The sequence below is a fragment of the Hyla sarda genome, chromosome 10, assembly GCF_029499605.1.
Source record: "Hyla sarda isolate aHylSar1 chromosome 10, aHylSar1.hap1, whole genome shotgun sequence".
NCBI lineage: Eukaryota > Metazoa > Chordata > Amphibia > Anura > Hylidae > Hyla > Hyla sarda.
In genome coordinates, this window is record NC_079198.1 from 119784658 (window position 1) to 119807581 (window position 22924).

Sequence of the window (22924 nt, forward strand, 5' to 3'; positions counted from 1 at the left end):
GAGCAATAAGGAACGCCACCTTCCGGGGAAGGAGACGAAGAGAAATGTCCCTGAAAGGTTCAAAAGGGGGCGCCTTGCAGGGCACCTAAGACCAAGTATAAGTCCCAAGGGAAAGAAAGGTACTAATAAGGAGGGGCAGCTTGTGCCACTCCCTGAACCAGGTTCGGACATGATAATTGAATGCCAGAGGACGTTGAAAACAGAATGGAAAGAGCCAAACCTTGACCCTTAAGGGAGCTGAAAACCAACCCTTGGGCCAGCCCCGACTGGAAAGGGGTCAGGAATGGAAAACCAGGACCTGAGAAAAAGGCTGAGTTTCACACCAACAAAAGTAAGACCGCCAGGTATGGTGGTAAATCTTGCAGAGGAAGGCTAGTGAGCCCTCAGCATGGTGTGAACCACTTGGGAAGAGAAACCGCGGGTCCTCCAAACTGCTGTCTCAACTGCCACGCCGTCAAAAGCAGTGACGGTAAATAGGGGTGACACAGGAGAACTGAGAGAAGAGGTCTGGACGATAGGGAAAGCGCAGCGTTAAGTCATTCAGGAGCCTGACCACGACGACGTACCACGCCCGCCGGAGCAAGGCTGGGCCACGAGAATGGCAGAAACACCCCACTGTGAGTTTCCTCAGGGCCCCGAAAAGAGATGAAGGGGAGGAAACAGATAAGGTAGGGCAAAGCCCGACCACTAAACAGATAAGGTAGGGCAAAGCCTGACCAAGAGAGAGGAACGCTTCGGTTGTGGCGGGACAGCAGAGGCCCACGCCTGGAGTGCCCCAGGGGTTGCAGATCACTGCAAACACCCCTGGATGTAGGGACCACTGGCCTTGGACGACTGAGGACAGGCCGAGAAGACCACATCCCAGGGAAGGCCGGACTGAAGATAGTTGAGATGGCCGGAAACCTGAGTTTTGCCCATAAGGGAATTTCCCAAGAAGCAAGCAAAGAAAGAATTGCCCTAGGCCCCAAAATGTTGAAGGGGAAAAGGGCTTCTCTGGGAGCCAAGACCCCAGACCGGCCGGTCCTTGAAAACACCTCCCCAGCCTGACAGACTGGCAGGGAGGGGCAGGAAGTCGCGTTCCCGAAAAAAGCAAGGGGGGAACTAAGCCACCATAGAAGGGACCGACAAGACTGATAAAAGAGAACGATCTTGCGGCCGAGAGACAATGGAGACCTGTCCCACCGGAAGAGAATCACCAGTTGAAGAGGTCGGTGATGAAACTGGGTAAATGGCACGGCCTCCACGACCGCTGCCAACCGACCCAGGACATCCATGCAAAAGCGAATGGAAACTGGAGCAGGGTGCCTAATTCATCGGACTCTTGATAAGAGAGTCAGCCGATCGGTCGGCGGAGTCGAAAGCGGCAGAGGCCACGTCAAACTGGAGCCTCATGAGAGCGGTTGGACTTGTCCCAATTGGCCATCCAACCAAAGTGAGACAAGGTCTGGAGGTTGAGACTAAGACTCTCCAGGATCTGGACTATGGTAAAAGGTCCGCGGAGAAGTGGTGAGACCGAAACAGAGAGCCACAATAGATAATGACCGTCCGGAAATGCAAAGTGGAGGTACCGCTGATGACCGGGAAACAATGAGATGTGGAGGCAGGCATCCTTGAAGTCCACCAAGGACACCAGCACCGAATGGAGAGACTCCATTCGGGATGGGAAAGCAAGACGCTGGCTGAGATACCCGAGAACCAAGACTGGGCGAACAGAAACGCCTTTCTTGGGGACCACAAAGAGGTTGGAACAAACCTCGAAAATGTTCCCCTGAAGGAACCGGGACAATTACTCCCTGGATAAAAAAAGGAGCTGCATGGTCCAGGCATCCCGGAGAGTAAGAGGCGACCAACCACCCGAGAAAGGTAGGCGGGTGGGGGCGACCCTTCAGGCCGAGGAAGGCCTACGGGTGCCTGATGGGGCCGCAAAACATCCGGAACACATAGCCGACCTCCGGGAGGAACGGGCTCGGAAGAAGGAGACCTCTTCCCGAGAAGGCGCCTGGCTGGACCCTTTGTTGGTACTCTTTGTAGGTACCAAAGGTCTGCAAAACCGGAAGGAGGACTTATGACGGAAAGCGGTTCTGTGAGCCTTATCCAGAGGTAATAAAGAACTCTTTTCCACCCGTCGCCTCACTTCCTGAAGGTGGCGCCCGCATGCAGGCTTTAAGCCACATGGAGGGACGGTGGCTTCCAGGTAGCTTGTGGCAAAGGCAGCACAGTGGCTGCGCATGGAAGCAGAACACAGAAAATCTCCATCTGCGGAGCATCGGAGAGCCAGATTAAAGAAATCCCCCGGAAGGATCTTGAAGACTACCCTGGCAGAGTTGGGAGACCATTCTGAAAGGGCCTTGATACCCAGGCAGAAGCAAAAGCAGGAAGAACCTGCTGCCTCAAAAGGCAAAATTTGCCAAAGCCTCCACCTTCATGTCTGCTGGATCCTTGAAGGCAGCCGCATTAGCCAACGGCCAGGTAGGCGCCTTAGAGAGGCAGGAGACCGGTGGATCCACAGTTGGAGAGTAGGTCCACCGAGCAATGAGGTCCTTGGCAAAGGAATACCGCGCTTGAACCTTCTTAGTTTCCTGAAACTTCTTGTCAGGGTGCTTCCAGGCGGATGCCAGCAGGGCGTAAAATTCAGCTTGAGAGCTGAAAGTCTTGGGTGCCGGTCGGGCACGAAGAAGGAGACTTCTGGAGCCAAGTCCGAAGTTCCTGGGTCCTTTAGATGGAAGGTGTCTCTTATGGCCGCAACCAATGAGTACACCACATTAGGCACATCCGTGCGGTCCTCTGAGTCGGAGGCCGAATCAGAAACTTCTTCCACAAGTTCTCCAGGTGAATGGGAACGTGTGAGGCGGCCCTGGAAGAGAGAGAGAGACAGACCTGGTACGCAGGTCTGGAGAGCCAGAGCGGTGACCCTGGGAGCATTCTCTAGAGGACCGACGCTTGCTACAGGTCGGAGTAACGGGGCGATGCCTGCGAGGGGAGCGCCCGTGCCTGCCAGAAGACTCGGGAGATGAGTCAGATGACACACCCCTATGATGCTGTGAGAGCGTCAGAAAAGGGGGAGAGCGGGACCCTCCGGAGGGCCGGTGTAGGGAGGGCCTCTCCAAGGCAGTCACCACATAACGGGAGACCTGAGCCAAGTCGGATATAGACTGGGAGAGGGAGGGAACCCAGGCTGGAAGGGTGGCTGAACCCACCGGGTAGAGTAGCAGGGGGGTCTGGGGGAGCAGTGGAGCAGGCAGAACAAGTGGTTCAGCAGAACCAGACAGTTTAGAGATATAGAGTTAACAGATTAAAGGAGTGGCTAACACTCCAGTTAACTGTTTAGAGGGAGGCCGTTCTGGGCCTCTCTCACCCAAGACTGTGTTCCACTCCACTGTGTTGCTAATACAGTCTGCTTATCATACTTTTTCACATGCCTTGAGATCCCCATAGACCACAATGGGCCAATTTTAAAATTAAACCACAACACTGTAACACTCTGTCCCACCTCGGGACTCGAACCCGTGGTGGTCTCCAGTCTGTCAGAGAGGAGAAATGCCGGCCAATAGCAAGGGAGGGGCGTTTTAGGAGCAGAGGGCACCGCTGATTGGCCCCTGCCACCATAATTCTGCCACAGCGCTGATTGGTGGACAGTTCGCACACTGACAGTTCGCGGCCCTGGGTGGGCTGAGCTAAAGCGCACCGGGCCGCCGAAGTATTAACAAGAAGTCCCGTAATGGCGCCCGCTCCTTGCCCCGAGCGCACATGCGAATGCATGTGCGCTCGCGGGGAACTGAGTGGACTAGACGCCGCCGGCAGCAGCCGATGCTGAAAGTGAAAGTAAGCCGGTGCTCAGAGCGCCGCATAGAAGAACGCCGCGGCTGTCAGCCGCTTCAATGTAAAAAACACACACACAGTCGTTTCCACACACACATATGAATAAAGTGAAATAAGCTGTGCCCCATCCAAACTGCCACTGCTCATCCAAACTGCCACTGCTCACAGTAATAAAAGACCCCCTGTCCAGGCCAGCCCCATTAGACCCAAGAGAAAGGTGGGCCAAAAACTGAGGGTCTCGAGATGTTGCAAATCTGCAACTAAGGGAGAAAGGGAAATATACTCACCTCAGTCAGAAGAACTTACCTCATGAAGTCTTTCTATGAAGTCTTCAGCCAGCTTTTATCACCTGCATCATGCCGGGCTACCATGTGTGAGCGAGGCGAGCAAGGAGATAGGGTGACCCGGACCCATGAGGTACGAACCCAGGCGCTGACCTTGGCGAGAGGGGGTGAACAGCGCATATAAGCAATGTCTGTGCCCTCTTACTCGCAATGGGGAAACGGTGAGACGCAGTTCCACCTGAAAACAGTGAGCTGAGTCCCCACCTGAAAACAGGAAAGAAAATGGAATAAAAATCTAACATATTCCCTAACTAGGAAAATAATAAAACATAAGACCTGGTCTGGAGAGAACTCCAGACCATGTCCACCTCCTTAGACACTAAGCTTAAACTGATTACCTCAGGTGCCTGTGGGCGGGTATATCCTGCTGGGAGGAGCCAACTTTTCTTGTTGCCATAGTGTCGAACCTCCTAGTGACAGCAGCATACACTCCATGGTCTGTGTCCCCCAATGGAGCCGATAGAGAAAAGGAAATAAACATGTGTATAGCAAAACAACATGTCACACAGTCAGAGGCTATATGCACAGCAGAGGTGAGTTATCATGTTAGGGTCCCATCCGATATGAGGCCACCTCCGCGTGGTGGATGGGGGGACACATTTTGATCAAAAAGTGCGCTAAGAGCCTCCATTTTTTGACCTAGAGTGCTGTTGCAACTTTCTTGTTTGTACATTTTGTATAGCAAAACATGTGTTACTGCAATACTTTTCTGTGGGAAATACTTCATTTTCCTGAAAAATTTCAGGGGTGACAACATTTACGGACATGACTGTATATGATCACACTGCTTCTTTATTCATTGTCTATAGGACTGTTGAAGATAGCTGATCACTGATAATTCTTAGAGCCCCCGATCATACTGTTTGCTTAGCCTTCACAAGGCTCGATCTATCGTGTCGGCTGCACATCCCATTCAGGATAATTTATATGGCCACACAGAAGATGCAATCTGCCTACGAATGTTTGCTAATTGCTGGCCCTTTTACACGTGCCAACTATTGGGAATGAGCATTCCGTGTAAAATGGCATTTAAAGGTGACACAATCCCTTTAATAGATTGCAGAAAAGAGGGTTTGGTAACTTACTAGTACTTATTACTAAGGCTGAGAGTTACGTTGTCCTGTCTGCACTGCTTTCTAGAAGAAATATGGTGGTCGGGCATGCATGTTTATTGCCATAGGGAGAAAATCAGCTGCCAGACATTTGGCTGCACTTATCTCTTTTGTTTATGCTGATGTCCAACATAAGAAAACTTGCTCGCCAACAGCAGATGAGGGTCAATCTGCCCTCAAATAGAATATCATCTGACCCTGTTGATGTATTGTTTGACACTTTTTAAGTCTACCTCTAAAATTCGGATAAAACAAGCTCCTAAATGCTGCAAAACTAAATGTACTAAATTGACAAATTATTGTTGGACATGTCCAGCATCCACGAAGTGGGAACCAGAGAAGTGTCTAACATCTACAAAGTTTGCACCTAATATATTATGAACATGTTCCATTTTCACCTACTTGAAAATCTGTGTATCCTAGGAGACAATTAATAAGCCTTCCCCACTTAATACACATTCTATTGTATCCCCTTAAACTGATGATCTAAGGAAAACATTTTTTGGTTTCCCCTTTTTTTTTTTTTTTTTTGAAACAGTGCCACTCTTGTCTGGGAAGTTACCTTCTCTAAAATAGAACCGAGATGCAATACCAGACACAGCCTATTGACAAGGGTGGCGCTGTGTCTGGGGGAAAAAAGTTCTACGTTTTTCTAAGTTGCTATCATCAGCAACTGATATACTGTAGGTAGAATGGCAAGAGCTATCACAGGAGCCAGAAGTTGTGTCCTAGTTCTGACAAAAGATTAAAAAAATATATGAAAAATAATAATAATAAAAAAAAAATATATATATATATATATATATATATATTCTATTTGTAAACAATTTTGGAGGGCACTGCTCTTTTTTGTTTGTATATTCAGATCTGGGTATGGGAGTGTTGATTGCGGTGTCAGCGGCTGTAGCTGCTAAATAACGTTTCACTGCTGGGGTGCTAAGTGAAGTCAAGTGCTAGTGTACTTTTGCAATTTAGAAAAAGAATGTTCACTTGCACTCACCGGTCTTGTGACTTGCTGTATTTTGGACAATTCCGTTGCGCTGGGAGACGACGGGATGAAGGTGCTCAGAGGCTAACAGCCCGGGCCGGAAGAAGGGCACGGCTGTACGTGAAAACGGCTGTTAGCCTCTGAGCACCTTCATCCCGTCGTCTCCCAGCGCAACAGAATTGTCCGAAATAAAGCAAGTCACAAGATGGGTGAATGCAAGTGAACATTCTTTTTCTATATTTCTGTATATTTAGCCTAGCAGCATGCACCTGTATGCCAGGTCCATAGAATAGTTTTGGTATCAGTAGTGCTGGCTAACTTATCCTTGTTTGTGTTATACATATGGGGAGTGGCTAACTCCATGTTGGCTCCTGCACCCCACCCACCTCCATTAGGTGCTGTATAAGGTGCGGATGTCTCAGACCTTGCAATGCCTGTTGAACTGATTACACAGAGGCATATTCACAGTGTAGGGTCCGTCCCAATGAGGTCACCTTACCGTGGTGGGATGGTCCAAGCAATTTGGCCGCCAAATTGTGAGCTAAGTACCTAATTTTTTCATTTTTTGCACTATAGCTGTATAGCATTTCATGTTTTATCTGTATCTTTGTGCTAGCAGTTTGCTGCTGTATTCTCCTGTTGCTGTATATTTATTCAGCCTAGCAGCGTGCACCTGTATGCCAGGTCCATAGAATAGTTTTGGTATCAGTAGTGCTGGCTAACTTATACTTGTTTGTGTTATATATATATATTTGGGAATATATATATATGTATCAACATTGGTGTATACTAATCATGTTATATGAGCTCCCACAATGCATTGCTGCAGAATTCCAGTTGAGGCTTAAGATGTGGATTAGACAACATGATGCAATTCAAGATCAGTACAAAATAAATAAAGGGAGTCAACATATTATGTAGATTTTACCTATGAAACTAATGCAGGGTGCAGCTTTCCTCCATGGAGATGACTGTGTATTTCCGTCACATACCTGTGCATTGTGTTATTTTTTTTGTTGTGAGTCACAATCTCTTCTTTTTGAGATGATCTCTTGTTGATGGCGGAGGAAGGGCGAGCTGGATATTGAGTCTATAGCCTATTATTACTTCCAAGAGAAAAACAAAATCCTGAATATGACCTTGCTGCATAAATTACACCCAAGAATAAAACACTAGAAGGCCCAAATTAAATAGTCTAACTCATCTTTATTACAATTATGTACAATTATATTTTTTTTTACTGGAAATCTATACATTAGCACACTAATGAGCACAGTTGGCTGATGAAATTAAGGATGTGCGGCGTTGCATTCATGCAATGAATAAGGATTTTTTGTTTTTTCCTGTCCCAGACAAAGTAAAATTAAGCAGCTACACCCCATATGTTCTGTCCTTTTCCATGGAGTAATCATCAAAAGCAGAAAAAGGGGAAGCAAAAAATTCTACCCACGGAAATAAAAAGCAGATATATCGGTCCTATATGGCATCATAGCCATTGTTCTGACTTGGGGATGAGACCGAAAATATGCTCAAGAACATGGCAATTATAGTAACACGGACAGCTCAAGTATACAGATATTCACAATCTAGGGTTTCCTGTTGTCTATTAGCAGATACAGATTAGCAACCTTAAAAAAAAAAAGACTAAGGCTGCGTTCACACGGCCGTCTAGACCCGTCCTGTTATTCTCCCGTCAAAAATAAAAATGGACAAAAACCGAGTGCAAACAGATGTTATCCGATTGTATCCATTATTGTTCAGTTAATAAATCAAAAACATTTTTTTTTTTTGGTTCTGAGAATGCTCAGAAGTAAAAACTGATCAAAAAACTGATTGAAAAAACAGATGCAAACTGATGACATTAAAGGCTCATCTGTTTTCCATAGACTTCAATGTTAAATTTACTGTATCAGTTTTTTCTTCCGTTTCTTTGACGGAAGAAAAAATACTGCATGTGCTGTTTTTGAGCGCAGACGTGTGCAAACGGATTGTAAAAAAAAATCCCATTGACATGAATGGGATTAAAAAAAAAAAAAGGTTTTAATCCGTTTACAGCCTACAAGAACTGAACCGAAATAGGGATAAAAAAAAATAACACGGGGACAGATGGACGTGTGAACATACCATAAAGCCCGAGAATGTTTGATGGAGGATGTAAATGAAAAGAACAAGTGGGAAGGTAAGGAAACAAATGGATGAAAAGGTAAGGGCAAGAATAGATGGGGTGGTAAGGAGAAAAACAGTGAGAAGGTAAGGGCAAGAATAGATGAGATGTAAATAAGAACAGGTGAGAAGGAGAAGAATGGATGAGACGCTATGGAGAAGGAAGCTATAGGGTTAGAAGGTAAGAAAAAACATGGACTAGAAGGTAAGGAGAACAGGTGAAAAGGTATGAAAAAGAACCGATGTGAAGGTAAGAAGAATGGATGCAGACATAAGGGGAGAAGAGTTAAAGGGGTACTCCGGTGGAAAACTTTTTTTTTAAATCAACTGGTGCCAGAAAGTTAAACAGATTTGTAAATTACTTCTATTAAAAAAAATCTTAATCCTTCCATTACTTATTAGCTGCTGAATACAACAGAGGAAATTCTTTTTTTTTTTTTGGAACACAGAGCTCTCTGCTGACATCACGAGCACAGTGCTCTCCGCTGACATCTCTGTCCATTTTAAGAACGGTCCAGAGTAGGAGAGAATCCCCATAGCTAACATATGCTGTTCTGGACAGTTCCTAAAATGGACAGAGATGTCAGCAGAGAGCACTGTGCTCGTGATGTCAGCAGAGAGCCCTGTGTTCCAAAAAGAAAAGAATTTCCTCTGTAGTATTCAGCAGCTAATAAGTACTTTTTTTTTAATAGAAGTAATGTACAAATCTGTTTAACTTTCTGGCACCAGTTGATTTAAAAAAAAAAAAAAAAAAAAAAAAAAAGAAAAGTTTTCCACCGGAGTACCCCTTTAAGAAGTTTCTCTACATCAGTGTTTCCCAACCAAGGTGCCTCCAGCTGTTGCCAAACTACAATTCCCAGCATGCCCGGACAGCCGAAGGCTGTCCGGGCATGCTGGGAGTTGTAGTTTGGCAACAGCTGGAGGCACCCTTGTTGAAACACACTGATCTACATTAACCAAATAGTTTACTATCTCCTCCCTGTGCATTAACAAGACAAACACCTGCATATTTCCTCCCCTGGGGACCAGAAGATCTGACAGCTGCAGTGTTATGGGAGTGGGGAAGGTAAGTATGCAGGCATTTGCTGTTTTAATGCACAGGGAGGTAGGTGTTACCCTGGAAAACTCCTTTGAGGCCCTCTTTGACTGGACCATTATTGGACGATTGATGTAAAAGGGCCAGCAATCATCCGACAAGAAAACGCTTGTTGGTTAGTTAAAGGGGTACTCCGGTGGAAAACTTTTTTTTTTTTTTTTTTATCAACAGGTGCCAGAAAGTTAAACAGATTTGTAAATTACTTCTATTAAAATATTTTAATACTTCGAGCACTTATTAGCTGGTGAATACTACAGAGGAGATTCTTTTCTTTTTGGAACACAGAGCTCTCTGCTGACATCTCTGTCCATTTCAGGAACTGTCCAGAGCAGCATATGTTTTCTATTGGGGATTTTCTCCTACTCTGGACAGTTCCTAAAATGGACAGAGATGTCAGCAGAGAGCACTGTGCTCGTGATGTCAGCAGAGAGCTCTGTGTTCCAAAAAGAAAATAATTTCTTCTGAAGTATTCAGCAGCTAATAAGTACTGGAAGGATTAAGATTTTTTAATAGAAGTAATTTACAAATCTGTTTAACTTTCTGGCACCTGTTGATTTAAAAAAAATATAAGTTTTCCACCGGAGTACCCCTTTAATTGGATCTTTTGCGTGGCCAATAAAATCATCATTAAGAGCCATAATGTAGGGGATGTGTGGCTGTCCCATTCGATGAAGTCTTGTGAAGGCTCAATAAATGAGCGCCGATCACTGAGATCTGCACTTGTGATCAGGAGCTTGTTGGCCTGCGTAAAAAGGCCTTTAGAGTCTATTCACACGTAGAGTATCCTGCGCAGATTGGAAGCGGTGTTCAGTTTGCTGACACCTCAGAAACTGTCCAGAGCAGGAGAGGTTGGGGATTTGCTTCTACTCTGGACAGTTCCTTAAATGGACAGAGGTGTCAGCAGAGAGCACTGTGGAAGGACAGAAAATAAATTCAAAAAGAAAGTAACTTTCTCTGTAGTATACAGCAGCTGATAAGTACTGGAAGGATTAAGATTTTTTTAATAGAAGTAATTTACAAATCTGTTTAACTTTTACAAATCTGTATAACTTTGAAATGTGAAGCATAAAATCCTTCACATTAAATAATCACGTGTACGTGTGAATAGACCCTTAAGGGGGAAATATAAAATGTGTTTTAAGGGGTATGGGAGGGAAAAATATGAAATTGATAATAGGAGTCATACATAGTGGTTGGGAAACTATAAAGATAATATAGAAAAATTATTTAAAAAAATGGGGATTTGTTGTGAATTTCTTACAGCAAAAAAGCTGCAACATTTCTAACCTTTAAAATAATACTAAAAAAAATAAAAAAAACTATGTAAATAATTGAGGATCAATGAAGATTACTTGGATTTTTTTTTTGCAGCAGTAAACCTACAGCATATCCCTGTGTGAACATACCCTAAAGTGATTTTGTAGAATTGTAAGTTGCCAAAAGCACATCATGACAGAGGCTTGGAGTAAGGATATTAAAGGGGGTACTCCACTGGAATTATTATTATTATTATTATTTTTTTTAATCAACTGGTGCCAGAAAGTTAAACAGATTTGTAAATGACTTCTATTTAAAAATCTTAATCCTTCCAGTACTTATCCGCTGCTGTATGCTCCACAGGAAGTTCTTTTCTTTTCTGTCTGACCACAGTGCTCTCTGCTGACACCTCTGTCCAGAGCAGGAGCAAATCCCTATTCTGCTCTGGACAGTTCCTGACACGGACAGTGGTGTCAGCAGAGAGCACTGTGGTCAGGCAGAAAAGAAAAATCCAAAAAGAAAAGAAGCATACAGCAGCTTATAAATACTGGAAGGATTAAGATTTTTTTTTTATATATAAGTAAATCTGTTTAGTTTTTTTTTTCCCAGTGGAGTACCAGTACAGATATTCAGAAAGCTGAAATAAGGTTAAAAAAAAAATCAACGCGAGATGAGGACAAGTACAGGGAGCGCTGCAATCACTAGAGAAGATGATGAAGTGAGCGAGGATGAAATACGTAAGGTTGGACGAGTTCCTCTTGATGGCTGATCTGCTGCAATACAGGGGAATATCTAAGTACAAGTATTTAAAGACTCTGAATGTCTGGCAGTGAAGAGTGAGGTGCCTGGCGTGCCTCCAGCCTGGTTGTAGAACTGATTTACAACCAATACTGAGCAATAACGTGCGAATAAGACAGGGAGACGTGAATGATTAAGGTAACAAAATGACTGAAGATTACAGTCATGGTCAGAGTGAGAAGATATAAAACTCGCAATAATATGACATTAAATGGTGAAGTATGTTTTCTGTATGTCTCCATTTGCCAACGAGGCTGGGAAACTTCCACACGTGTAGCACTCACACGAGAAGTGTCTGTCTGGAGACGGTGTCACACGCATGCACGCACGCTTATAGTGTGCCAAACGGTGATTACATGTTGTGTGCAAATCAGGGGGGGGGGGTGATTTGACATTAATTCAAAGGAACGTTTCTGAGTTTCATCTCTATTTTTGGAAGAGGGGATGTATTTCTCGTAAACTGAGGATATAAGTTGCATCCTGCCGTCCATTGTCGCATTTCCTTGCATGCCGGCTGACTGCTGACAAGTGCACCGGGCTGTGAAAGTGAACAGAACTTTGGCTATTTATTTACACATATGCAGACACAATGATAGCTGGATGGACAAAGACAACGCAGGGCACTAAAAAAAAAAAAAACCCTGCTCTGCAAGATCCTCCTCCTTCGTATATAGAACTGTACCACAGAAGATCACACCGTTACCTGGTGATAGATGATGGGGGGGCTCGCCCGCCCCCAAAGAGACTTCAAGAGAGTTGGGGGGGGGGGGGGGGGGTGTAGGGAGAGGGCAACTAGGAGAAATACTTAGAACTTCAATCATTTACCATCAGTCCATCTCGTTGCTCGCTCCCTCGGGTCGACGCAACTTTTCCACCGGCTCGTTGATCTGTCCATCGCCACCTCTTCGGTCTTCAGTCTGGACCCCCATGCAGTCTTCTTCGTCAACTTGCCCGACGTCCTCCTCTTCATCTTCCTCCCCCTCCTCTTCGCCCTGGACTTCCATACGCACCTGACTCTGCACATCAATCTCGGGATCTTCTTCTTCTCGGGTAACGGGCAAGTGGTGGGAATTGACTTTCGAGCCCTCGGGGCTGTGGTTCTCCTTGACTGGAGACGAAGAACCGGACTCGTTGCTGACAGGAGAAATGTCGCTGCTGCTGTTATGGTTTAATGTCGACTGATTTGGTAAAGATGGAGGTTTCACTGGGATTTGCCAAGCTGGAATTTTGGGCGCTGAGGGAGATGGTGGGAACTGCCGCCTAGTAAAGAAAAAAGAAAAAATACAAAGAACGAGTCACGTGTCAAAGTAAATCGGCAACAGCAAACAGCACATGACACTGTAGGCTCCAAGGCAGCGTTTCCCAATCAGTGTGCCTACAGCTGTTGCAAAACTACAACTCCCAGCATGCCCGGACAGCCGAAGGCTGTCCGGGCATGCTGGGAGTTGTAGTTTTGCAAAAGCTGGAGGCACCCCGCTTGGGAAACACTGCTCTAAGGAGCTTCAAGTTATGCCCACCACTTGAGATGAACGAACTTACAGTAAATTCGATTCGTCACGAACTTCTCGGCTCGGCAGTTGATGACTTATCTTGCATAAATTAGTTCAGTTTTCCGGTGCTCCGGTGGGCTGCAAAAAGCTGGATACAGTCCTAGGAAAGAGTCTCCTAGGACTGTATCCACCTTTTCCAGCCCACGGGAGCACCTGAAAGCTGAACTAATTTATGCAGGATAAGTCATCAACTGCCGAGCCGAGAAGTTCGTGACGAATCGAATTTACTGTAAGTTCGCTCATCTCTACCCACCACTGCAGCAAGCATGTTTCCTTCATTGCCATCATATGATGCTGCTACAGTAGTAGGGTGACTTGCATTGTATTAGGCTGGGTTCACACCATGTTTTTGCAATACAGTTCCCGTATACATTTTCAATTTGAAAACTGTATGGAACCGTATTGAAAACCGTATGCATTGACTCTATATTGAAAAAGATGCATCATGTTGTGTCCGTTTTGCATCTTGTACGGGTTTGTCAGTTTTTTTTTCCCGTACCCAAAACCGTAGCCTACCACGGTTTTTGGTCCGGGTGGAAAAACCGTATTAAAACGTATACTTTATTTTTTTTTTAACATGGGAGTCAATGGGAACCGTAGAGAACCATATGTGCGTACTGTTCCATGCGGTTTTCACCATACGGTTTTTGACTTTGCACCTTTTTTTTGGGAGGAATTTCAATCAAACAAGTGAAACTTTATTCATAATGGAATGAAAAGTTAAAAACTTATACTTTTTTTTTTCCTTAAAAAACGGATGCAACCGGACATCATTTTTCAAACCGTATACAGATTAAAATTTGTACACAAGTTTTAATACAGTTTAGTCAGGTTTTGAGGAATCAGTTTTTTTTTTTTTTTTATCAAAAACCTGATACGGGAACTGTATTGCAAAAACGTGGTGTGAACCCAGCCTTGGTCTGGTTAAACACACAAGATTGCTTTAGGTTGAATGTTCGTTCAACTTCTCTCCTGATTGGCCAAGCTTGCATGTATTCTGAATAGTAGGGGGGGAGAAAGCCGCTGCCAGACACCGCTGGTGGTGGCCTATCCCTCTAAGAACAAAATGCCCAATCTTTTTCTCCCCTGACATATGCACCATGGTGAAGAGAGAGGAGCTCTCCATAAGCATTACATGGTTGGTTGATCCTTCCCGAATCAGATACAGTAGTCAATAATGACCCCGCCATATTAAAAATCTACATTGAGACGCGATGCAATGATTTGGCTACAATAGGATGAGTTTTCAAGAGGGAGAAGCAAAAAGAGACAGGGGGCGCTCCCTTATTAAGTATATCAATCTCGGTGTGAACCCTCCACCACACCTTGGTGATATACTGACCTTGTGGGGTATGCGTAATAGCAATACAAACGCCTGGGGATGCTGCACTCCCTACCGTCACTGGGCTCCCTCGGGGGGTCCAGTAGGTAATATAGACAACAATGTGGAAAAATGACGGTATTCAGGGGAGGCGCTGCTCTTATTGGAGGACAGTAAATGAAAACAAGCCGGCACAGGACAAAGCAAATCTTTATTCGGTAATTTCGAACAACGCGTTTCGGCATTAAGCCTTCCTCAGGTCCATAACAAGGGTACACTCTTCGTTGTAGGTATAGAGTAAGTGTACTGGTCTTGGTCCTGTCTGTGCGCGGTGCCGGCAGAGTACCCCTTTAAAGAAGTATTCCGGCAAAACACATCTCATCCCCTATCCAAAGGATAGGGGATAAGATGTCTGATCGTGGGATCTACATCTCCAGTCTCGGAAACCTCTTACTTTCTGGGACTGGGGACGCGATCGGACATCTTATCCCCTATCCTTTGGATAGGGGATAAGATGTATTTGGCCGGAATACCCCTTTAAGAATGCCAGTAGCATACAGTATCTTCTTGCTCCACATAGCCCATGTACCCTTAAAAGCGGTGTCCCCCAAACTGTGGTTCTCCAGCTGTTTCAAAACTGAAACTCCCATCATGCCCCGACCAACTTCAGCTGTAAGGGTATGATAAGAGTTGTAGTTGAAGAAAGAAATAGAAGTCCAGCGCAGTATTCCAGGGCAATTCCTGCAATTTATTTACATAAAGCGCGTAGTACAACAAGAATGCATGGTGGTGACGCGTTTCGGACAGTAGTACCTGGACTTACTCATACATCATCCAACCATATCTCTGGTGGGGCCCATACCTGTCCGTGCTGCGGTGGGTCGTACTGGGTGAGCTGACCACAACGCTCTTTCCAAAATAAGAGTTGTAGTTTTGCAACAGCTGGAGAGCCACAGATTTGAGAAAACTGCCCTAAAGGATGTATGACCCCAGTACCTGTTTAGAAGCAGCCCCTTCAGTGAGTAAATCTCAGACTTAATTTCTTGTAGACCCTGAGATTCCAGAATTGTGTTAGTGGAGTTGGATGCCTAGAAGAAAGAGACCGAAACAATGCTATGAAACAAACAATTCTGCAATTGTAAAACAGTGTATTACATAACCACTAGGTCAGTGTTTCCCAACCAAGGTGCCTCCAGCTGTTGAAAAACTACAACTCCCAGCATGCATGGACAGCCTTCGGCTATCTAGGCATGCTGGGAGTTGTAGTTTTACAACAGCTGGAGGCACCCTGGTTGGGAAACACTAACCTAAACCACAGCTGGAGGCACCCTGGTTGGGAAACACTGATCTAAACCACAGCTGGAGGCACCCTGGTTGGGAAATACTGACCTAAACAACAGCTGGAGGCACCCTGGTTGGGAAACACTGACCTAAACAACAGCTGGAGGCACCCTGGTTGGGAAACACTGATCTAAACAACAGCTGGAGGCCCCCTGGTTGGGAAACACTGACCTAAACAACAGCTGGAGGCACCCTGGTTGGGAAACACTGATCTAAACCACAGCTGGAGGCACCCTGGTTAGGAAACACTGACCTAAACAATAGCTGGAGGCACCCTGGTTGGGAAACACTGACCTAAACAACAGCTGGAGGCCCCCTGGTTGGGAAACACTGACCTAAACAACAGCTGGAGGCACCCTGGTTGGGAAACACTGACCTAAACAACAGCTGGAGGCACCCTGGTTGGGAAACACTGACCTTAACAACAGCTGGAGGCCCCCTGGTTGGGAAACACTGACCTAAATAACAGCTGGAGGCACCCTGGTTGGGAAACACTGACCTAAACAACAGCTGGAGGCACCCTGGTTGGTAAACACTGACCTAAACAACAGCTGGAGGCCCCCTGGTTGGGAAAAACTGACCTAAACAACAGCTGGAGGCACCCTGTTTGGGAAACATTGACCTAAACAACAGCAGGAGGCACCCTGTTGGGAAACACTGACCTAAACAACAGCTGGAGGCACCCTGGTTGGGAAACACTGACCTAAACAACAGCTGAAGGCCCCTTGGTTGGGAAACACTGACCTAAATAACAGCTGGAGGCCCCCTGGTTGGGAAACACTGACCTAAACAACAGCTGGAGGCACCCTGGTTGGGAAACACTGACCTAAACAACAGCTGGAGGCACCCTGGTTGGGAAACACTGACCTTAACAACAGCTGGAGGCCCCCTGGTTGGGAAACACTGACCTAAATAACAGCTGGAGGCACCCTGGTTGGGAAACACTGACCTAAACAACAGCTGGAGGCACCCTGGTTGGTAAACACTGACCTAAACAACAGCTGGAGGCCCCCTGGTTGGGAAAAACTGACCTAAACAACAGCTGGAGGCACCCTGTTTGGGAAACATTGACCTAAACAACAGCAGGAGGCACCCTGTTGGGAAACACTGACCTAAACAACAGCTGGAGGCACCCTGGTTGGGAAACACTGACCTAAACAACAGCTGAAGGCCCCTTGGTTGGGAAACACTGACCTAAATAACAGCTGGAGGCCCCCTGGTTGGGAAACACTGACCTAAACAACAGCTGGAGGCACCCTGGTTGGGAAACACTGCACTAGGTGCACCATTGTTTAAGGATGGTGCAGACCTGAGAAGACGCAATGAAGACACCAAGGTGCTGTCTGGTTGATTGCTTCCCCCGGCAGCTGAGGGTCCATTAACTCTCAGTGCATAAGGCTAAGGCTATAAAGGGACCGGAGAAAACAGTAAATGTTACTCTGCATTCTGTGTTTTGATTGCCATAAGTATCTGAGCGGCACATGATCCAGAGGGAGCAGACTTGGCCACATTAGCCGCTGCTGAGATAAAGCCCCATCTGACATGAGGGCATTAGGATTACAAACTCTACAACATTTATAGGAAATTTATATTTATACCACAATAATAATCATTTGGTATATAGATATATTTCATGCTGATTTTATAGGACACAACATTAAAACTGTGCTGGAGCAGGAAGCTGTAACAATAGTCCACAATTTTGTAGGTTATGAGCCTACGTCTTTGTTCACACAGTCACTAGGGGTGTAAGGTGTCTCATGGGGGAGACCACCAAATTGGTGTATGGACACTATCATGGGCAAGGTCCGATCCATTTGATAGAGAACTACTTTGCACACTTGTCACCCAGTCATTAAATTTATTTAATAGTTTATTTCCAGGTTCAGTACATTTTAATCAGCATCACCCGCACTATTGACCTGTGTATTCAGTTTAGTGCATGCGATGCTGCTGCCAGTTTCTGTTTAAAGGGGAACTCCACAAGGAACTAAATGTTCCGAACGCTGGCCAGTGGAGTACCCCTTTAAAGGGGTACTCCCCTGGAAAACTTTTTTTTTTTTTTTTATCAACCGGTGCCAAAAAGTTAAACAGATTTGAAAATTACTTCTATTTAAAAATCTTAATCCTTCCAGTACTGATCAGCTGCTGAATACTACAGAGGAAATTTTTTTCCTTTTTGAACTTCCTTTCTGTCTGACCACAAGTGCTCTCTGCTGACACCTCAGTCCATGTTAGGAACTGTCCAAAGCAGGAGAGATTTGCTATGGGGATTTTCTTCTGCTCTGGACAGTGGAGGTGTCCGCGATCTCGGTGCAGCCCCCAGCATTCTGTGCCGGGCACTGCCTCTGAGACAGGGATGTGACGTCGTGGCCATGCCCCCTAGTGACGTCACACCACACCCCCTCCATTCATGTCTATGGGAGGGGGCGTGGCGCTGCCACACCCCCTCCCATAGACATGGATGGAGGGGGCGTGGCGTGACGTTCGTCTCAGAGGAGGGACCCCTACGATCATACATCTTATCCCCTATCCTTTGGACAGGGGATAAGATATATAAAGCCGGAATACCCCTTTAAAGCCTGATAGAGGAAGGCTAGAAATGGACAGCAGCGCACAGGATCTGTAAACCAGGAGGGAAGAGGAAATCAAGTGTCACCTTAGAGGCGGCCAATTCCTGGGTCAGGTCCTGGATCTTCTGCTGATGCTGTAGGAGCAGTTCCTGTACTGCGGCCAATGTGGTCTGTAGCTGGGTCACTACAAGAATTAATAAGACACAGCGATGGATCAAAAGAATTCCAATAGTCTTTAAGGAAATGTAAATAGATATAACTAAATAAATATGGCAGTACTAACATATATGGTGTCATGCAGCCAGAGAACCAGCAAGAGTGTGCACACCACAGAGCAGCGTTCCTCTACCTGTGGCTCCCCAACTACGCTTCCCATCATGCACTGTAAGCCAAGGCTGTAGGGGCACGATTGAAGCTGTAGTTTTGAAGCAGCAGATCAAAACATGCCTTTCTGGCAAAGGGGTAAATGAGTACTCCTCTGGTGAAACAAAACATGTTTTCAAATCAACTGGTGCCAGAAAATTAAACAGATTTGTAAATGACTTAAAAGATCTTAATCCTTCCAGTACTTATCAGCTGCTGTATACAACTGAGGAAGTTGTGTAGTTCTGTAAGTCTGACCACAGTGCTCTCTGCTGACACCTGTGTCCATGTCAGGAACTGTCCGAAGCAGGAGAGGTTTGCTACAGGGATTTGCTTCTACTCTGGACAGTTCCTGATAAGGACGGACAGAGGTGGCAGCAGAGAGCACTGTGGTCAGACTGGAAAGAACTACACAACTTCCTCTGGAGCATACAGCAGCTGATAAGTACTGGAAGGATTAAGATTTTTAAGAAGAAGTCATTTACAAATCTGTTTAAAACTTTCTGGTACAGGTTGATTTGAAAACTTTTTTTTTCCCACTTGTTTTCCATCAGCGTACCCCTTTAATCTTTGTATCCCCAGTCCTAACATCAAATACCCCCAATGTGCATTTCACAGGCAGTTTGATGTCCAACATTATCTGCAAGGAGAATAAGCATTATTCTTTTCATAGATTCTGCACAGAAAGGCCATGGAGTAGTCAGTCCCACAAAAAATAAGGCCACAATACACATTAGACATGTGTCGGCCAAACCCATGAATGGCGGGACCAGCTAGCTATCTACATGAATGGTGGGACCAGCCAGCTATCTAATGTGTATGTCGGCCTACTGAATATCTCATGACAAATGATGTTGGGAAGAGAAGAATTAAAGGGGTATTCCAGGAAAAACTTTTTTTTTATAAATATCAACTGGTTCCAGAAAGTTAAACAGATTTGTAAATGACTTCTATTAAAAAATCTTAATCCTTTCAGTACTTATGAGCTTCTGAAGTTAAGGTTGTTTTTTCTGTCTAAGTCCTCTCTGATGACACCTGTCTCGGGAAACGCCCAGTTTAGAAGAGGTTTGCTATGGGGATTTGCTTCTAAACTGGGCGTTTCCCGAGACAGGTGTCATCAGAGAGGACTTAGACAGAAAAGAACAACCTTAACTTCAGGAGCTCATAAGTACTGAAAGGATTAAGATTTTTTTAATAGAAGTCATTTACAAATCTGTTTAACTTTCTGGAGCCAGTTGATATATACGGTATATAAAAAGTTTTTTCCTGGAATACCCCTTTAAGTATGTTGGATTTACACCGCTCAATCCCTTTGCTCTTGGGCAGATCGAGGAGGGACCCGGCTCAAACGGCGCTGACCGACCACGACAAGGCATGGAGGATAAAAGAGGATTTTATTGACTGAGATGCAACGCGTTTCACTGCGCTTGTGCAGCTTCCTCAGGTTTTTCTACTTCTATTTAAAATATAGGAACGCTCAACCAAACTGAGCATACACGTGTATAGAGGGACATTGGATGAAATAGCTGTTGACAGAATGAGTGTTTAGCTGACAGCTAGCTTATGTATATGGCAGTGTTTTTGAAACAGTGTGCCTCCAGCTGTTGCAAAACTACAACTCCCAGCATGCCCGGACAGCCGAAGGCTGTCCGGGCATGCTGGGAGTTATAGTTTTGCAACAGCTGGAGGCACACTGTTTCAAAAACACTGGTGTATGGCCAGATCCAACCCTTTTAAAGGGAACTATTCCTAGTGTGCATCCACTTGCACTTCCAATGCACATCTATGTCTCAGATTTCTTGCAGCACATCGGTCCTGGGTTCAAATCCAAAATTTGTATATCGGTGTCCAGTTTGCTACCAGGGACTGATATAATTGGGCGCCACAGAATTTGCTGGCGCTATAAAAAAAATTAATAAAAAAAAAAAAAGCAATGACAAATTAAATACACCTTCGTTCGTATCATCCCTTCTAATCGGAACGTGAAAAATTAGAACAATTTTCCTTGTCGCTTTCAATCGCGCTCAGGCGACGGGAACGTTATTACGGGATCCTATCTATAACTTCACGGTGTTTAGGACGTGATGGATTTGGGAAAGAAAAGGGGGGTGAAAATAAACTCCTGTCAGGGCGAAAACCCCGCGTCTTTACAAGCTGCTGCGGTAATGTGATGAATGACACTCGGAAATCAACCAGTTGAGCAAAGGCCTAATCATGTGCTCAGCGGCGGCAACGACGACGGCGGCGGCGAAGGCTCCGTCTACACCCAGCCACAACCGCGTGTGCGCTTCCTCTGCTCGGGATTTATGCTCTTCCCCATCTAATCTCTCCCCTCCCATCTCATCTGTGGGATTTGCAATGTATCACTGTGGCGGAGAGCTGACTGGATTGAAAAGTATAGCTGTGTGTGTCCCTTATCACAGAGCGCCATTTATCATAGGCTCTATCTCTCTGTATCTCCAGCACTGTCTGCTTTATCCATCTATCCTTGGCTGTCATCTCTTTGACAGAGGCCGCTGGAGGGGTAGAGAAGAAGGGGGGGGGGGGTGTTTGCTGGCAGACATAGAGACAACAGGGCCGTGATCAGTGTGACTCGCTGGAGGTAGAAATCACATTTTACCCATACAGATATACAAAGGAAAGGATCCCCGGGGAACCCTCAGCCTCCTAGTCATTGCTGAAATTACACGATATACGCCACCCCCTTCCTCCTCCCCCCCCATTCCAGGGCTGGATGTTCACTGAAATAACACTTGTCAGGGTTGGGATGGGAGCCGATGTTCTTGCTCACAATCTTGGGTTTGGTCGCCTGCATGACACAATGACGAAAAACCTGAAAAGGTGGAATTTTTTCATTTTATTTTTTTTAGATACACCAAAAAAGCTAATTTAAGAAAAAGTTGGGTGGGACTTTGTGACTGTTCTGACTAAGACATAGTGTTTTGTTTCATTTAGAATGACAAATGTGTCATACCCTGCCATATCTGGAAGGGTATAGGGGTGTTGTCTTCACTGTAGACAAGCCCTTTAAGGAGGAAGTACATGGGGTGATGAGCTGACTGCCCTGGGTCACACTCCCGAGGCCCATCGGGTGATCATCTGACTGCCCTGGGTCCCGCTCCTGAGGCCCATGGGGTGATGAGCTGACTGCCCTGGGTCCTGCTCCTGAGGCCCATGGGGTGATGAGCTGACTGCCCTGGGTCCCGCTCCTGAGGCCCATGGGGTGATGAGCTGACTGCCCTGGGTCACACTCCCGAGGCCCATCGGGTGATCAGCTGAGTGCCCTGGGTCCCGCTCCTGAGGCCCATGGGGGTGATGAGCTGATAGCCCTGGCTCCCGCTCCTGAGGCCCATGGGGTGATGAGCTGACTGCCCTGGGTCACACTCCTGAGGCCCATCGGGTGATCAGCTGAGTGCCCTGGGTCCCTTTCCTGAGGCCCATGGGGTGATGAGCTGATAGCCCTGGGTCCTGCTCCTGAGGCCCATGGGGTGATGAGCTGACTGCCCTGGGTCCCGCTTCTGAGGCCCATGGGGTGATGAGCTGACTGTCTTGGGTCACACTCCTGAGGCCCATGGGGTGATGAGCTGACTGTCCTGGGTCCCACTCCTGAGGCCCATGGGGTGATAATCTCACTGTCCCGGGTCCCGCTCCTGAGGCCCATCGGGTGATGAGCTGACTGCCCTGGGTCCCACTCCTGAGGCCCATGGGTTGATGAGCTGACTGTCCTGGGTCCTGCTCCTGAGGCCCATGGGGTGATGGATCTCACTGTCCCGGGTCCCGCTCCTGAGGCCCATGGGGTGATGAGCTGACTTCCCTGGGTCCCGCTCCTGAGGCCCATGGGGTGATGAGCTGACTGCCCTGGATCACCCGCTCCTGAGGCCCATGAGGTGATGATCTCACTGTCCCGGGTCCCGCTCCTGAGGCCCATGGGGTGATGAGCTGACTGCCCTGGATCACCCGCTCCTGAGGCCCATGGGGTGATGAGCTGACTGCCCTGGGTCCTGCTCCTGAGGCCCATGGGGTGATGAGCTGACTGCCCTGGGTCCCGCTCCTAAGGCCCATGGGGTGATGAGCTGATTGCCCTGGGTCCCACTCCTGAGGCCCATGGGGTGATGAGCTGACTGTCCTGGGTCCTGCTCCTGAGGCCCATGGGATGATGAGCTGAAAGCCCTGGGTCCCGCTCCTGAGGCCCATGGGGT

The 22924-nt window shown here is 46.4% G+C and overlaps 2 protein-coding genes across 5 annotated transcripts in view; one reads left to right on the top strand and one right to left on the bottom strand.

The window, feature by feature from the left end:
• The window catches only part of LOC130294231 (uncharacterized), a 40140-nt gene extending 28614 nt beyond the window's left edge, over positions 1 to 11526 (top strand). The window contains exon 2 of the transcript XR_008848440.1: positions 11389 to 11526. The gene's annotated coding sequence lies outside the window, so the exon portion shown is untranslated. The remainder of the gene's footprint in view (positions 1 to 11388) is intronic.
• Positions 7273 to 22924, bottom strand: part of PEX14 (peroxisomal biogenesis factor 14) — a 196913-nt gene continuing 181261 nt past the window's right edge. The window contains exons 6-9 of one of the 4 annotated variants that reach the window (XM_056543810.1): positions 18449 to 18546; positions 15445 to 15536; positions 12403 to 12837; positions 7273 to 7369 (exon numbers count right to left, since the gene is read on the bottom strand). In XM_056543810.1, coding sequence (XP_056399785.1) covers positions 12405 to 12837; positions 15445 to 15536; positions 18449 to 18546 — 623 coding nt within the window. In that variant the 3' untranslated portion in view covers positions 7273 to 7369; positions 12403 to 12404. Of the gene's footprint in view, positions 7370 to 9993; positions 12838 to 15444; positions 15537 to 18448; positions 18547 to 22924 lie in introns of those variants that run through there. The other 3 variants (XM_056543809.1, XM_056543808.1, XM_056543811.1) reach the window with 3 other exon arrangements.